This window comes from Pleuronectes platessa, chromosome 17, assembly GCF_947347685.1.
Source record: "Pleuronectes platessa chromosome 17, fPlePla1.1, whole genome shotgun sequence".
NCBI classification, from domain to species: Eukaryota; Metazoa; Chordata; class Actinopteri; order Pleuronectiformes; family Pleuronectidae; genus Pleuronectes; species Pleuronectes platessa.
Window position 1 is genome coordinate 21956756 of NC_070642.1, and position 15983 is coordinate 21972738.

Below are 15983 nucleotides of genomic sequence, written 5' to 3' on the forward strand. Positions count from 1 at the left end.
TAGCTCTTGGCTCCATGTGTTTGAATATGAACCTGAATAAGTTACATTCATTCAGTAACTTCAAAATAAGTTTGCAATTTGTTATTGTTTTTTTAACACAGGAATAAACCAATAAAAATGTGACAGATATTCAAGCTGGACCACCTGTAAAATATCAAAGTCCAGATGTGGAGCTGCTCCAGAGGTGACGTGTGTCGTCCTTTATTTGGACTGAATCTCCTGATGTTTGCATCACTCATGTGAACGAGTGACAAGTGTCTGAATCTAAAAGTCGCTGCTGCTCATTAGTTCATCGTCAGATATTCACACAGTCTCTGGTCGACGGGGGAAAGTCGGTGCTGATGGATATTTTCTCTACATGCAACTAGCACATGACGACAGAGGAGACATGTCACTGAGGGGAAGTGATCCACAGGAAGTAAACCCCACATTTCACTTTTTACTAAGAACCGAGAAGCAGAGAAGAGAAAGAAGAAGAATGGATGAAATCAAACGGATTAAATTGTCTTTACATCTGCTACTGGTGCTGATTCCATTTACAGGTGAGAATAAATACACTAACACAACTTTACCAGTGTGAACAATAAGAATAACACCAGATTGTTTGTGTTTGCTTTTAAAAGTGAAGAGTTTCACTGATGTGTTGTGGCACAAGTCTGGCTCATTCAGGGGACTGATACTTATGAGTACTCTGATATTGTAGTTGTGTATATTTGTGTACTGGATCATTCCTCATATTTCAATCTGCTGTGTGTTGCTCTCTTTCTAATTGTGGTTATTTGCTCTAGTTTGAGTCACCTGCTCCGTCTCCTGTGATAATGAGCTGATGATGTCACTTCTTCAGTCTCGTTCTTCATTTGCTTTACTTCTTCTTTGTCCCCTGATGAAGAACAGTGTGCTGCAACATGTAGTCACATCTTTATGCCTCTGGGCCAACGACCTTCAGGAACACTTTGAGGGGAATTCCTTCAAATTTGGGAAAACATTCAGTTTAACACAAAGATGAACTGATGAGACTTTGGTCGTCAAAGGTCAAAGTCGCTGTGACTTACAAATCATATGTTTTGCCTTGTGAACGCGATATCTCCGTTACACCTCCAGGGAATCTGTGTGAAGTTGGTAAAAGCGTTCTCTTGGACACAAAGATTAACTGAGTTGATTTTGGAGGTCAAAGGTCAAGTTCACTGTGACCTGTTCCCATAAACTCATGGTTTAACTGGTTAGATTTGGAGGTTAAAGCAGGGTTTCCCCCAGTGCTTAATAAGCACTGGGGGAAACCCCCCCCCGCCAGGCTAAGCGTCGCTTGTTTATTTATTAAAAAAAAAAAAAAATGTTATGCACCAGAAACATGATACCAAAGACGGCATTGCGCTTTTAACCGCATCTGTTGATACAGTTGAAACCGCAATGGCGACATCTTATGGTCAGTATGTGAACTCATAAGGTAAGAGGCCAGGTGTATTTTCCATCACCTGAACCTCCAAAACCACGACCTGTCTCTACCACGCAACAACTTTCGCAACAACTTTCACGCGTCATGTCACGGAGAAAGACTCAAAAAACCTTGGACTCTTTCTTTTTCCGGAGTCGGGGTAGCACTGGAGGAGACGATGAGGCCGCTCGTTCACCCCCAGGCCAAGCGGAGAGCATCGCCACCGAGCCGCGGCTCGATGAGGCAGAGCCAGAGCTAGTTAGCGCGGATAGTAGCGCGTCTGATGTTAGCATTTCGGATGTTAGCACGTCGGATGTTAGCGCGTCGGAGCAGCCTGCTGCGAGCCGCGATGGGAAACATCGAAGTAGCGGATTTAACCCAAAGTTTAACCCAAAGACCTCAGGAACAGGCTGCAGGGGAAAAGCCTAACTGCCTGCCTCCGTATAAAAATAAATGGTCCCTCTGTGGCTGATCCCGACTACAGTAAGGCTCTGGAGGAGTTCTTTCAGAAGCCGAGACGGATCACTTGCAGTGATCCAACCTGCACCCTGTGCAAGAAGTAAAAGAGGTCACATAGCATACCTCTTCAGGCCCTGAGTTCCCTGTTCCCCCTTGAACATGTTTGCACTTTTTTATTTATGTTAATTTATTTTACTTTTAAATGTGACCAAAAATGGCTTGTTTTTTTAGATTCACTTAGATTTTACTTGAAAACGAATTGATAATATTTATTTTTATTTTATTTATTATTTTTTGTGTTTGTAAACTGTATTATGTAATGTTAATAAGTATTGTTATAAATGTCTTACAATAACAATTGTCATAATTTCAAAATTCCTGTCAACTTTTAACTTTTGTTTTTTACAAAAACACGGTCGGCCGCCGGTCGGCTTCTCTACCACAAGGCTAGGCAAGTTTTCTGGGGGAAACCCTGTAAAGGTCAAGGTTTCAGGTTTTTGGCCTCTCACACATCTCAAGTCTGAATTTCTTCAGATTCTGACCAGTTGTCTCCTCGAATGAAAACTTAACAGATTAGATTTCAGTGATCAAGTGTCAGAGTGACCTCATGAGTCTGGAGACAAAAGCACGTAGACTGGAACTGGACTGGTTGGCTGAGGCATTCAAATGCAGGGAGAAAACTGTAGTTGATGTTTTTCAGGTTCATCTTGTCAGTCATGCTCCATTTGGTCTTAATTTACAAAGTTATGTCTAAAAGTATCCTCACATTCAGAAGTGTATGAAAATATGAGTCTTTTTCTTAGTTTAATTTAATTGTTGCTGTCTCTCTCTCATTTCCTCCACAGTGCTCACTGACCAATTTTCCTCCATCATCATCAGAGCTGGAGCTGAAGTCACTTTGTCTTGTGGAAATGTGAGAGATGATCATGTGAACTGTGGAGCTAATGAGTGGTTCTTCAGTAATTCAAAGGGGACTGGAACAGTAAAACTGTTTGTAAACAGGCAGCTCGACACATCTGAGATTTCCAAATCTAAAGCAGACAGACTACGTCTTGCTGCAAACTGTTCTCTGGTTATTAGTGAGGTCACAGCTGAAGATGCTGGTGATTACAACTGCAGAGAGTCTGACCTGACAACACAAACATATGAACATCATCTGTTTTTTATCTCTGTTGTCAACGGTGAGTAAAAGAGTCTCTTCATAAAAACATTATGATAATTCTGATCATTCTGATGGACATAGTTTCACTCATGTTATCTTTCTCTCACAATATCTCCATCATCACCAGTGACTGAGCAGAAGAGAAGTGATGAGGTGACGTTGAGCTGCTCTGTGTCCACATGTAGAGGCTGTGTCCTCACAGTGAAGTGGCTGTTTATGAATAAAGATGTGACTGAAAACAACAAAGACCTGAAGACATCACAGTCTTCCTCCTCGGCCAATGTGAGCTTCTCAAAATCCCATTTTGTTCACAAGATGAAGAACTATAGCTCATTAACATGTAAAGTGAAGCATCGTGGCAAAGAGGAAAAGTTTTCCTTCATCCCTCCGTCATCAGGTGAGAAAACACAGAACACGATGAACTGCTCCTGATCCAATAAATTCCATTTGTTAACACATTTATTTTTCCTAAGAAGGAAAGAACGAACCAGCTCCAGGAAACAATGAGATGACAACAGGTACTGAATATTCACTGCACCTCTCATTCATCTCTGTGCTGCTGCGTGTTGATGGATTTAATGTTAACAACATGTGTAAATACAGGAAGTTGGACTGAACAGGAAACTAAAGCTCTTTTCATTCTGTTCACAGATTGGTGGAGGTACATCGGTCCGGTTGTGGGTTTTGCCACAATCATAATATTGGTTGTGATTCTCATCAGATGGAGAAGAAACAAAGGTAACTAACATGTCACTTATAGAGTTTATACCTCCTCCAAGGCCTGATCGTCTCATGGAACCACGTTTGGATCTGCACCATATTTCAAACACTCATAAATATCAGTCCTCTAAATATTCCAGATTGTTTTTATCAAGGTAAATAAAACTTCATGTAACCACAACTCATCTTTGTTTGTGTGTGATCCTTCCAGCTACAGACACACAGATGAACGCAGATGAAAACAGAACCTTCTCTGTGGAGGAGACGAGAGGTTTTGATGAACCTGACTCTTCTCTCTGCGAGGCCAACTCTTCTGTTCCTGTCGTCTCAGGGAACAAAACACAGACGCACAAACACACGGTCAGTTACAAAGATGAAAATAACTGTTACAACTTCACAGAAGCAGCGTTTCTGGACAATGGTTGTCATATAAAGTCAGTATGAATCCATATAAGTGAAGAGTCCATGTGGTGTCTTCATGGTGTAGGTCGACCCTGCAGAGGATGTGTTCTACTCCTCCATCAGCCACTCCCCTTACAGCACGGCCCAGGTAAACTCCTCCTTTCAACAAGAACTGTAATAGTGAAAAACGAATGTTGTCATCAGTGGAAACATAAAACCATAATTTGATGTCAGTCACTAGATACATGTTACTATGCTGCATTAGGTTGTTTTACTTTTTAATAATTATTTGCATTGTGTTGTCTCTCTGTCACTATGGTAACCTTGCTACATCCTGACCTGTGGTGTAATACATCCTGTTCTGTCTTTTTTTAAACCCATTTTTATCATACTTCCTTATCAACATTTGTATTTGTTGTGTTCTGTGAAGCACATTGAACTACACTAACCTGATGAAAGGTGCTATACAGATGATTGATTGATTGATTGATTGATTGATTGATTGATTGACGGATTGATTGATTGATTGATTGATTGTATACCCTACAGATCCAGGGTGGTGATGATGCAGTGACCTACAGCACTGTGAAAGCTCCCTCCTCTTCTCCTGGACCCTCAGCTGATCCCAGCAGCCTCTATGCCACCGTCACGTTCAATCAATAGAGACATGGAGAGACTCGTCCTGGTGATTCCTCCACACAGCATCAGTATCAATGTTTCTCACCAGAGCAATAAGCTGTGTCTTTCCACTGACGTCTGTTCATTCATCCAGCTGCAGTGAAAATGCTTCAGCAAGTTTCTACACAACTTCATCAACAATGTCTGTTCCATCGTTTCTATTCTGCAGCAAAGTGTCATTTGACAAAGGTCCAGTTTAGAACTGATCTGCTGTGTTTGTGTCCAGCATCGTCTCGGTCAGTACAGCAGCAGCTGGAAGTAGCAGGTCCTCAGCTGTGGTGAAAGGCCTTTTGGCTTCATGAGAAGCCTCCAGTGCTGTGGCTGATGTTCTGGAGACTTTTCACATCGTTTCTTGTGAAACTATGAAGTCAGACTGTTTCTTCTTGAGAAACTCTGGTGTGTTACCGACATGACACTGATGTGTTGTGTTGAGATGTCGCTGCAGCTGCTCTGGCTTCATGCAACTGTTTGATAACTAATCCCATTAAAACATACTCTTCATGATACTGGTGATATTGTGTTGGCTCTCTTTTGTTGGGACATGGTTTTTGTGATCCACAGCTCGACCTACATGTGTAGTCAAAAGCCTAAAGCCACATGTCCCTTTGTTCAGGAGAAAACCAGAGGCTTCAGAACTCAGTCTCCCAGGATGCATCAACTTCACACAGAGGAGTGAAAACCGACCAGAGACACAAGTTTCAACTCCTATTGGTCACTCTGGGCCCCATGACCTGTGAGGTCACCAGACCAATATAAGGCCAGGTCTCCCCCTCTTCATTCTCTTTCCATGTAACGCCGAGGAGAGAAGCCCGGCTTCTCCAGCTCAAATCTTCTCTTTCCATTCACCTCTACGAGAGGAGCACACCTCTCTCTCTGTTCAAGAGCTGCAGCTTTCCACTCACCGAGCGAGAGAAGCCTCCTCCAAATCCAAGCTCTACCAACCTTCACACGAGGGCCTGACAAAGAACTGCATCAGAGCTGTATGCACAACAGAACCACAAAGACAGGAGCCACACAACCAGCAAGACGACTTCACAGAACTTCAGACAGCACCTTCTTTTTTCCTTTCCACGGACGTCCACGCCACCGTCAACGAGCCCAAACCAATCAGAGACCACAGCACCTGAGAGACATTTACCTGCTTTGTGTCTTCACTCATCCCAGAAGACCAAGAATAAAGCCAGAGGACACCGACAGTTTGATCTGCAGTTATTTATCGTTACATGAACCAACATTTACTTGAATCTCTGCTGTATCTGTTTTCTTTTAACATTTCATTTCCATGATAAAGTTCAACAGTTCATGTACAAGCCTTTCTGTCAGGGGGGGGGGGGGCTGTAAGGGAAGTAGTTGGTCAACGTGAGAAACAGGAACCTCACGTTCATGTCACTGTTTCTCATGAATTCATGTGATAAATGTTTTTTTTTCTTTTGTAGAGTTTATTATTTATTTTATACCCAGACCCATGGTCAGATTCTTGTTGAGTTTAATGCTGTTGTGTCTTTGTTTGTGTGTTAACAACAGATTTCATAATAAAGACTGGAGACATTTCTTTCTTTCTTTCTCTCTTTGTCAGTAGATGAGTAGGAAGTGGGAGGCAGCTTCTCGTTTCTACTGAAGAAACCGTGATGCTCGTCACACTGAATGATGTGTTGATTTATTTTCAGACACAGTGAAGTTAAAGATGTGACCATATATGACAACGACTCTGAGACATGATGGACGGTTACTTCTTCATTTACTTTATTGGTCCACAGGCAAACTAAGTTCAATCCACAGCTGGAAACCACAGAATCACATTTGATTCACGTGAACATTTTGAAGCCCAAGTCAATAATGTTATTAAATCTTATCACAGAAAAATCCTCCATGCACATGTGACCTGAACAAATGGTTAAATAGCTCTTGGCTCCATGTGTTTGAATATGAACATGAATAAGTTAAATTCATTCAGTAACTTCAAGATAAGTTTGCAATTGGTTATTGTTTTTTTATCACAGGAATAAACCAATAAACATGTGACAGAAATTCAAGCTGGACCACCTGTAAAATATCAAAGTCCAGATGTGAAGCTGCTCCAGAGGTGACGTGTGTCGTCCTTTATTTGGACTGAATCTCCTGATGTTTGCATCACTCATGTGAACGAGTGACAAGTGTCTGAATCTAAAAGTCGCTGCTGCTCATTAGTTCATCGTCAGATATTCACACAGTCTCTGGTCGACGGGGGAAAGTCGGTGCTGATGGATATTTTCTCTACATGCAACTAGCACATGACGACAGAGGAGACATGTCACTGAGGGGAAGTGATCCACAGGAAGTAAACACCACATTGCACTTTTTACTAAGAACCGAGAAGCAGAGAAGAGAGAGAAGAAGAATGGATGAAATCAAACGGATTAAAATGTCTTTACATCTGCTACTGGTGCTGATTCCATTTACAGGTGAGAATAAATACACTTACACAACTTTACCAGTGTGAACAATAAGAATAACACCCGATTGTTTGTGTTTGCTTTTAAAAGTGAAGAGTTTCACTGATGTGTTGTGGCAGAAGTCTGGCTCATTGAGGGGACTGATACTTATGAGTACTCTGATATTGTACTTGTGTATATTTGTGTACTGGATCATTCCTCATATTTTGATCTGCCCATTAACTCACGGTTTAACTGGTTAGATTTGGAGGTTAAAGGTCAAGGTTTCAGGTTTTTGGCCTCTCACACATCTCAAATCTGAATTTCTTCAGATTTTGACCAGATGTCTCCTCGAATGAAAACTTAACAGATTAGATTTCAGTGATCAAGTGTCAGAGTGACCTCATGAGTCTGGAGACAAAAGCACGTAGACTGGAACTAGACTGGTTGGCTGAGGCATTCAAATGCAGGGAGAAAACTGTAGTTGATGTTTTTCAGGTTTATCTTGTCAGTCAAGCTCCATTTGGTCTTAATTTACAAAGTTATGTCTAAAAGAATCCTCACATTCAGAAATGTATGAAAATATGAGTCTTTCTCTTGGTTTAGTTTAATTGTTGCTGTCTCTCTCTCATTTCCTCCACAGAGCTCGCTGTCCAATATTCCTACATCATCATCAGAACTGGAGCTGAAGTCACTTTGTCTTGTGGAAATGTGAGAGATGATCATGTGAACTGTGGAGCTACTGAGTGGCTCTTCAGTGATTCAGAGAGGACTGGATCAGTAGAACTGTTTGTAAACAGGCAGCTCGACACATCTGTGATTTCCAAATCTAAAGCAGACAGACCACGTCTTGCTGCAAACTGTTCTCTGGTTATTAGTGAGGTCACAGCTGAAGATGCTGGTGAATACGTCTGCAGACCGTCTGACCTGACAACACAAACATATGAACATCATGTGTTTATTATGTCTGTTGTCAATGGTGAGTAAAAGAGTCTCTTCATAAAAACATTATGATAATTCTGATCATTCTGATGGACATAGTTTCACTCATGTTATCTTTCTCTCACAATATCTCCATCATCACCAGTGACTGAGCAGAAGAGAAGTGATGAGGTGACGTTGAGCTGCTCTGTGTCACCATGTAGTAACTGTGACCTCACAGTGAAGTGGCTGTTTATGAATAAAGATGTGACTGAAAACAACAAAGACCTGAAGACATCACAGTCTCACCGCTCGGCCACTGTGAGCTTCTCAAAATCCCATTTTGTTCACAAGATGAAGAACTATAGCTCATTAACATGTAAAGTGAAGCAGGGTGACAAAGAGGAAAAGTTTTCCTTCATCCCTCCGTCATCAGGTGAGAAAACACAGAACACGATGAACTGCTCCTGATCCAATAAATTCCATTTGTTAACACATTTCTTTTTCTTAAGAAGGAAAGAACGAACCAGCTCCAGGAAACAATGAGATGACAACAGGTACTGAATATTCACTGCACCTCTCATTCATCTCTGTGCTGCTGCGTGTTGATGGATTTAATGTTAACAACATGTGTAAATACAGGAAGTTGGACTGAACAGGAAACTAGAGCTCTTGTCATTCTGTTCACAGACTGGTGGAGGTACATTCGTCTGGTTGTAGGTTTTGCCACAATCGTAATATTGGCTGTGATTCTCATCAGATGGAGAAGAAACAAAGGTGAGAACATTCACAGATGAAACTAAAATGTCACTTATAGAGATTATACCTCCTCCAAGGCCTGATCGTCTCATGGAACCACGTTTGAATTCCCTTAGTCTGGATTTGGATCTGCACCATATTTCAAACACTCATAAATATCAGTCATCTAAATATTCCAGATTGTTTTTATCAAGGTAAATAAAACTTCATGTAACCACAACTCATCTTTGTTTGTGTGTGATCCTTCCAACTATAGACACCCAGATGAACGCAGATGAAAACAGAACCTTCTCTGTGGAGGAGACGAGAGGTTTTGATGAACCTGACTCTTCTCTCTGCGAGGCCGACTCTTCTGTTCCTGTCGTCTCAGGGAACAAAACACAGACGCACAAACACACGGTCAGTTACAAAGATGAAAATAACTGTTACAGCTTCACAGAAGCAGCGTTTCTGGACGATGGTTTTCATGTAAAGTCAGTATGAATCCATATAAGTGAAGAGTCCATGTGGTGTCTTCATGGTGTAGGTCGACCCTGCAGAGGATGTGTTCTACTCCTCCATCAGCCACTCCCCTCACAGCACGGCCCAGGTAAACTCCTCCTTTCAACAAGAACTGTAATAGTGAAAAACGAATGTTGTCATCAGTGGAAACATAAAACCATAATTTGATGTCAGTCACTAGATACATGTTACTATGCTGCATTAGGTTGTTTTACTTTTTAATAATTATTTGCATTGTGTTGTCTCTCTGTCACTATGGTAACCTTGCTACATCCTGACCTGTGGTGTACTACATCCTGTTCTGTCTTTTTTTAAACCCATTTTTATCATACTTCCTTATCTACATTTGTATTTGTTGTGTTCTGTGAAGCACATTGAACTACACTAACCTGATGAAAGGTGCTATACAGATGATTGATTGATTGATTGATTGATTGATTGATTGATTGACTGATTGATTGATCTTATATCCTACAGATCCAGGGTGGTGATGATGCAGTGACCTACAGCACTGTGAAAGCTCCCTCCTCTTCTCCTGGACCCTCAGCTGATCCCAGCAGCCTCTATGCCACCGTCACGTTCAATCAATAGAGACATGGAGAGACTCGTCCTGGTGATTCCTCCGCACAGCATCAGTATCAATGTTTCTCACCAAAGCAACAAGCTGTGTCTTTCCACTGACGTCTGTCCATTCATCCAGCTGCAGTGAAAATGCTTCAGCAAGTTTTTACACAACTTCATCAACAATGTCTGTTCCATCGTTTCTATTCTGCAGCAAAGTGTCATTTGTCAAAGGTCCAGTTTAGAACTGATCTGCTGTGTTTGTGTCCAGCATCGTCTCGGTCAGTACAGCAGCAGCTGGAAGTAGCAGGTCCTCAGCTGTGGTGAAAGGCCTTTTGGCTTCATGAGAAGCCTCCAGTGCTGTGGCTGATGTTCTGGAGACTTTTCACATCGTTTCTTGTGAAACTATGAAGTCAGACTGTTTCTTCTTGAGAAACTCTGGTGTGTTACCGACATGACACTGATGTGTTGTGTTGAGATGTCGCTGCAGCTGCTCTGGCTTCATGCAACTGTTTGATAACTAATCCCATTAAAACATACTCTTCATGATACTGGTGATATTGTGTTCGCTCTGCTTTGTTGGGACATGGTTTTTGTGATCCACAGTTTTACCTACATGTGTAGTCAAAAGCCTAAAGCCACATGTCCCTTTGTTCAGGAGGCTCCAGAACTCAGTCTCCCAGGATGCATCAACTTCACACAGGGGTGTGAAAACTAACCAGAGACAAGTTTCAACTCCTATTGGTCACTCTGGGCCCCATGACCTGTGAGGTCACCGGGCCAATATAAGGCCAGGTCTCCCCCTCTTCATTCTCTTTCCATGCAACGCCGAGGAGAGAATCCCGGCTTCTCCCGCTCACCTCTTCTCTTTCCATTCACCTCTTCGAGAGGAGCCCACCTCTCTCTCTGTCTGAGCAAGAGCTGCAGCTTTCCACTCACCGAGCGAGAGAAGCCTCCTCCAAATCCAAGCTCTACCAACCTTCACACGAGGGCCTGACAAAGAACTGCAACAGAGCTGTATGCACAACAGAACCACAAAGACAGGAGCCACACAACCAGCAAGACGACTTCACAGAACTTCAGACAGCACCTTCTTTTTTCCTTTCCACGGACGTCCACGCCACCGTCAACGAGCCCAAACCAATCAGAGACAACAGCACCTGAGAGACATTTACCTGCTTTGTGTCTTCACTCATCCCAGAAGACCAAGAATAAAGCCAGAGGACACCGACAGTTTGATCTGCAGTTATTTATCGTTACATGAACCAACATTTACTTGAATCTCTGCTGTATCTGTTTTCTTTTAACATTTCATTTCCATGATAAAGTTCAACAGTTCATGTACAAGCCTTTCTGTCCGGGGGGGGGGGGGGGGGGGTGGGGGGGGGGGGGGCTATAAGGGAAGTAGTTGGTCAACGTGAGAAACAGGAACCTCACGTTCATGTCACTGTTTCTCATGAATTCATGTGATAAATGGTTTATTTTCTTTTGTAGAGTTTATTATTTACTTTATACCCAGACCCAAGGTCAGATTCTTGTTGAGTTTAATGCTGATTTTGTTGTGTCTTTGTTTGTGTGTTAACAACAGATTTCATAATAAAGACTGGAGACATTTCTTTCTCTCTTTCTCTCTTTCTCAGTAAATGAGTAGGAAGTGGGAGGCAGCCTCTCGTTTCTACTGAAGAAACCGTGATGAAGAAACCGTGATGAAGAAACCGTGATGCTCGTCACACTGAATGATGTGTTGATTTATTTTCAGACACAGTGAAGTTAAAGATGTGACCATATATGACAACGACTCTGAGACATGATGGACGGTTACTTCTTCATTTACTTTATTGGTCCACAGGCAAACTAAGTTCAATCCACAGCTGGAAACCACAGAATCACATTTGATTCACGTGAACATTTTGAAACCCAAGTCAATAATGTTATTAAATCTTATCACAGAAAAATCCTCCATGCACATGTGACCTGAACAAATGGTTAAATAGCTCTTGGCTCCATGTGTTTGAATATGAACCTGAATAAGTTACATTCATTCAGTAACTTCAAGATAAGTTTGCAATTTTTTTTTTTTTTTAACATAGGAATAAACCAATAAACATGAGACAGATATTCAAGCTGGACCACCTGTAAAATATCAAAGTCCAGATGTGAAGCTGCTCCAGAGGTGACGTGTGTCGTCCTTTATTTGGACTGAATCTCCTGATGTTTGCATCACTCATGTGAACGAGTGACAAGTGTCTGAATCTAAAAGTCGCTGCTGCTCATTAGTTCATCGTCAGATATTCACACAGTCTCTGGTCGACGGGGGAAAGTCGGTGCTGATGGATATTTTCTCTACATGCAACTAGCACATGACGACAGAGGAGACATGTCACTGAGGGGAAGTGATCCACAGGAAGTAAACCCCACATTGCAGTTTTTACTAAGAACCGAGAAGCAGAGAAGAGAGAGAAGAAGAATGGATGAAATCAAACGGATTAAAATGTCTTTACATCTGCTACTGGTGCTGATTCCATTTACAGGTGAGAATAAATACACTTACACAACTTTACCAGTGTGAACAATAAGAATAACACCAGATTGTTTGTGTTTGCTTTTAAAAGTGAAGAGTTTCACTGATGTGTTGTGGCACAAGTCTGGCTCATTCATGGGACTGATACTTATGAGTACTCTGATATTGTTGTTGTGTATATTTGTGTACTGGATCATTCCTCATATTTCAATCTGCTGTGTGTTGCTCTTTGTCTAATTGTGGTTATTTGCTCTAGTTTGAGTCACCTGCTCCGTCTCCAGTGATGATGAGCTGATGATGTCACTTCTTCAGTCTCGTTCTTCCTTTGCTTTACTTCTTCTTTGTCCCCTGATGAAGACCAGTGTGCTGCAACATGTAGTCACATCTTTATGCCTCTGGGCCGACGACCTTCAGGAACACTTTGAGGGGAATTCCTTCAAATGTGGGACAAACATTCAGTTTAACACAAAGATGAACTGATGAGACTTCACACCTCCAGGGAATCTGTGTGAATGTGAGGATTCTTTTACGTCTAAAAGAATCCTCACATTCAGAAGTGTATGAAAATATGAGTCTTTTTCTTGGTTTAGTTTAATTGTTGCTGTCTCTCTCTCATTTCCTCCACAGTGCTCGCTGTCCAATCTTCATTCATCATCATCAGAGCTGGAGCTGAAGTCACTTTGTCTTGTGACAAGATGAGAGATGATCATGTGAACTGTGGAGCTACTACCTGGCTCTTCATTGATTCAGAGGGCAATGGAGCAGTAAACCTGTTTGTAAACAGGCAGCTCGACAAATCTAAGATTTCCAAATCTAAAGCAGACAGACTACGTCTTGCTGCAAACTGTTCTCTGGTTATTAGTGAGGTCACAGCTGAAGTAGCTGGTCGATACGACTGCAGACAGTTTGACCTGACAACACAACCATATGAAGATCATCAAGTTTATTTCTCTGTTGTCAACGGTGAGTAAAAGAGTCTCTTCATAAAAACTTTTGATAATTCAGATCATTCTGATGGACATAGTTTCACTCATGTTATCTTTCTCTCACAATATCTCCATCATCACCAGTGACTGAGCAGAAGAGAAGTGATGAGGTGACGTTGAGCTGCTCTGTGTCACCATCATGTAGAATCTGTGTCCTCACAGTGAAGTGGCTGTTTATGAATGAAGATGTGACTGAAAACAACAAAGACCTGAAGACATCACAGTCTTCCTCCTCGGCCACTGTGAGCTTCTCAAAATCCCATTTAGTTCACAAGATGAAGAACTATAGCTCATTAACATGTGAAGTGAAGCAGGGTGACAAAGAGGAAAAGTTTTCCTTCATCCCTCCGTCATCAGGTGAGAAAACACAGAACACGATGAACTGCTCCTGATCCAATAAATTCCATTTGTTAATACATTTCTTTTTCTTAAGAAGGAAAGAACGAACCAGGTCCAGGAAACAATAAGATGACAACAGGTACTGAATATTCACTGCACCTCTCATTCATCTCTGTGCTGCTGCGTGTTGATGGATTTAATGTTAACAACATGTGTAAATACAGGAAGTTGGACTGAACAGGAAACTAAAGCTCTTGTCATTCGACAGATTCTACAGATTGGCGGCTGTACATCGGTCCGGTTGTAGGTTTTGCCACAATCGTAATATTGGTTGTGATTCTCATCAGATGGAGAAGGAACAAAGGTGAGAACATTCACAGATGAAACTAACATGTCACTTATAGAGTTTATACCTCCTCCAAGGCCTGAAAGTCTCATGAAACCACGTTTGAATTCCCTTAGTCTAGATTTGGATCTGCACCATATTTCAAACACTCATAAATATCAGTCATCTAAATATTCCAGATTGTTTTTATCAAGGTAAATAAAACCTCCTGTAACCACAACTCATCTTTGTTTGTGTGTGATCCTTCCAGCTACAGACACACAGATGAACGCAGATGAAAACAGAACCTTCTCTGTGGAGGAGACGAGAGGTTTTGATGAACCTGACTCTTCTCTCTGCGAGGCCAACTCTTCTGTTCCTGTCGTCTCAGGGAACAAAACACAGACGCACAAACACACGGTCAGTTACAAAGATGAAAAGAACTGTTACAACTTCACAGAAGCAGCGTTTCTGGACAATGGTTTTCATGTAAAGTCAGTATGAATCCATATAAGTGAAGAGTCAATGTTGTGTCTTCATGGTGTAGGTCAACCCTGCAGAGGATGTGTTCTACTCCTCCATCAGCCACTCCCCTCACAGCACGACCCAGGTAAACTCCTCCTTTCAACAAGAACTGTAATACTGAAAAACGAATGTTGTCATCAGTGGAAACATAAAAACATAATTTGATGTCAGTCACTAGATACATGTTACTATGCTGTGATGGTTTTGTTAGCACTGCATTAGGTTATTTTACTTTTCAATAATCATTCGAATTGTGTTGTCTCTCTGTCAGTAATGTAATTGTGCCAACATCCTGACCTGTGGTGTAATACATCCTGTTGTGTCTTTTTTTAAACCCATTTTTATCATACTTCCTTATCGACATTTGTATTTGTTGTGTTCTGTGAAGCACATTGAGCTACACTAACCTGATGAAAGGTGCTATACAGATGATTGATTGATTGATTGATTGATTGATTGATTGATTGATTGATTGATTTATTGATTGATTGATTGATTGATTTATTGATTGATTGTATATCCTAAAGATCCAGGGTGGTGATGATGGAGTGACCTACAGCACTGTGAAATCTCCCTCCTCTTCTACTGGACCCTCAGCTGATCCCAGCAGCCTCTATGCCACCGTCAATTTCAAACAATAGTAGAGTCACATTTGACATCGATATATTTATATTAGGAATCATTTGCTATAACTTTCTGCTGTGAAAACAAAGTCACTCATAATAATGTGATTCTCATTAGGTAGAAAAGAAACAAAGGTTATTTGTGTGTTGAATATTTTATATTGTATCTTTATGTTCTTCTGATCCAGCTGTTATTCTTATACATTACAATGGTGACATGTTATTTGTATGATGATGTGAATGATTGTGTATGAAGCAATGTGTTGTAAAAAGCGTTTTGCCAAGAGTGCCAGAAGGGGGAGCTGTATGTTAATTTACTGCTGTAATGCTTTAGTCATAATAATAATTATAAGATGGTATATCTTTATATAGATATCGCATGTTTAACTTGATGTTATAGACATGTTAGTGTTTCATGCTGTGATGTAGATACTGCAGGTTGATACTTCCAGGTTTGAGTTGAGAGACTTTTTAAATGATGTTGATTTACATGCAACAAGATGAACCTTCCCCACCTCAGTCAATATCAGTATTCATAACAATATTTAGTGCTTTTATTAAAACGGATGTTCGGTTTGTATCTTGTCAGGTGTTTGTTTAGATCGACTTTTTTTGGCATCAAATTATTTTATCCTATAAAAATCTATTAAAATCCGTT

General features: G+C 41.2%; 3 protein-coding genes and 1 long non-coding RNA gene across 10 annotated transcripts; 3 read left to right on the forward strand and 1 right to left on the reverse strand.

The window, feature by feature from the left end:
• Window positions 1-251: 251 nt before the first annotated feature.
• Window positions 252-6404, forward strand: LOC128460317 (uncharacterized). Of its 4 annotated transcripts, XM_053445463.1 has the most exons (9): window positions 252-542; window positions 2737-3072; window positions 3181-3450; window positions 3527-3571; window positions 3705-3791; window positions 3985-4133; window positions 4261-4323; window positions 4725-4860; window positions 5467-6404. In XM_053445463.1, the coding sequence occupies exons 1-8, from the start codon at window positions 359-361 to the stop codon at window positions 4836-4838; spliced, it is 1248 nt and encodes a 415-aa protein (XP_053301438.1). In that variant the 5' UTR covers window positions 252-358; the 3' UTR covers window positions 4839-4860; window positions 5467-6404. The 4 variants fall into 4 exon arrangements, with proteins under 4 accessions (XP_053301438.1, XP_053301440.1, XP_053301437.1 ...); XM_053445465.1 differs by lacking the exon at window positions 5467-6404 and having other exon boundaries at window positions 3991-4133; window positions 4725-5359; XM_053445462.1 differs by lacking the exon at window positions 5467-6404 and having other exon boundaries at window positions 254-542; window positions 4725-5359.
• LOC128460330 (uncharacterized) lies at window positions 3721-11320 on the reverse strand. Its single transcript, XR_008342197.1, has 3 exons — window positions 11182-11320; window positions 9012-9557; window positions 3721-3822 (listed from the first exon to the last, which is right to left on the reverse strand). It is a non-coding gene; the product is annotated as an uncharacterized LOC128460330 (long non-coding RNA).
• On the forward strand, window positions 6934-10562 carry LOC128460320 (uncharacterized). Of its 2 annotated transcripts, none has more exons than XM_053445468.1 (8): window positions 6934-7294; window positions 7908-8243; window positions 8352-8621; window positions 8701-8742; window positions 8876-8962; window positions 9201-9343; window positions 9471-9533; window positions 9923-10562. In XM_053445468.1, the coding sequence occupies exons 1-8, from the start codon at window positions 7111-7113 to the stop codon at window positions 10034-10036; spliced, it is 1239 nt and encodes a 412-aa protein (XP_053301443.1). In that variant the 5' UTR covers window positions 6934-7110; the 3' UTR covers window positions 10037-10562. The 2 variants fall into 2 exon arrangements, with proteins under 2 accessions (XP_053301443.1, XP_053301442.1); XM_053445467.1 differs by having other exon boundaries at window positions 6935-7294; window positions 8698-8742.
• Window positions 11321-12200: 880 nt separating the features above from the next.
• LOC128460315 (uncharacterized) lies at window positions 12201-15980 on the forward strand. 3 transcript variants are annotated; one of them, XM_053445457.1, is made up of 8 exons: window positions 12201-12537; window positions 13155-13490; window positions 13598-13870; window positions 13950-13991; window positions 14121-14216; window positions 14449-14597; window positions 14725-14787; window positions 15230-15980. In XM_053445457.1, the coding sequence occupies exons 1-8, from the start codon at window positions 12354-12356 to the stop codon at window positions 15341-15343; spliced, it is 1257 nt and encodes a 418-aa protein (XP_053301432.1). In that variant the 5' UTR covers window positions 12201-12353; the 3' UTR covers window positions 15344-15980. The 3 variants fall into 3 exon arrangements, with proteins under 3 accessions (XP_053301432.1, XP_053301430.1, XP_053301433.1); XM_053445455.1 differs by having other exon boundaries at window positions 12202-12537; window positions 13947-13991; XM_053445458.1 differs by having other exon boundaries at window positions 12203-12537; window positions 13947-13991; window positions 14455-14597.
• The last annotated feature ends 3 nt before the right edge of the window (window positions 15981-15983 follow it).

Coding starts and splice junctions, on each gene's coding strand:
- LOC128460317 (XM_053445463.1), top strand. CDS start 359: ATGCAACTAGCACATGACGACAGAGGAGACATGTCACTGAGGGGAAGT. Junction 543..2,736: donor GGTGCTGATTCCATTTACAG/GTGAGAATAAAT, acceptor TTTCCTCCACAG/TGCTCACTGACCAATTTTCC. Junction 4,324..4,724: donor CCCCTTACAGCACGGCCCAG/GTAAACTCCTCC, acceptor TATACCCTACAG/ATCCAGGGTGGTGATGATGC.
- LOC128460320 (XM_053445467.1), top strand. CDS start 7,111: ATGCAACTAGCACATGACGACAGAGGAGACATGTCACTGAGGGGAAGT. Junction 8,963..9,200: donor CAGATGGAGAAGAAACAAAG/GTGAGAACATTC, acceptor TTCCAACTATAG/ACACCCAGATGAACGCAGAT. Junction 9,534..9,922: donor CCCCTCACAGCACGGCCCAG/GTAAACTCCTCC, acceptor TATATCCTACAG/ATCCAGGGTGGTGATGATGC.
- LOC128460315 (XM_053445455.1), top strand. CDS start 12,354: ATGCAACTAGCACATGACGACAGAGGAGACATGTCACTGAGGGGAAGT. Junction 13,491..13,597: donor TTATTTCTCTGTTGTCAACG/GTGAGTAAAAGA, acceptor CATCATCACCAG/TGACTGAGCAGAAGAGAAGT. Junction 14,598..14,724: donor CACAGACGCACAAACACACG/GTCAGTTACAAA, acceptor TTCATGGTGTAG/GTCAACCCTGCAGAGGATGT.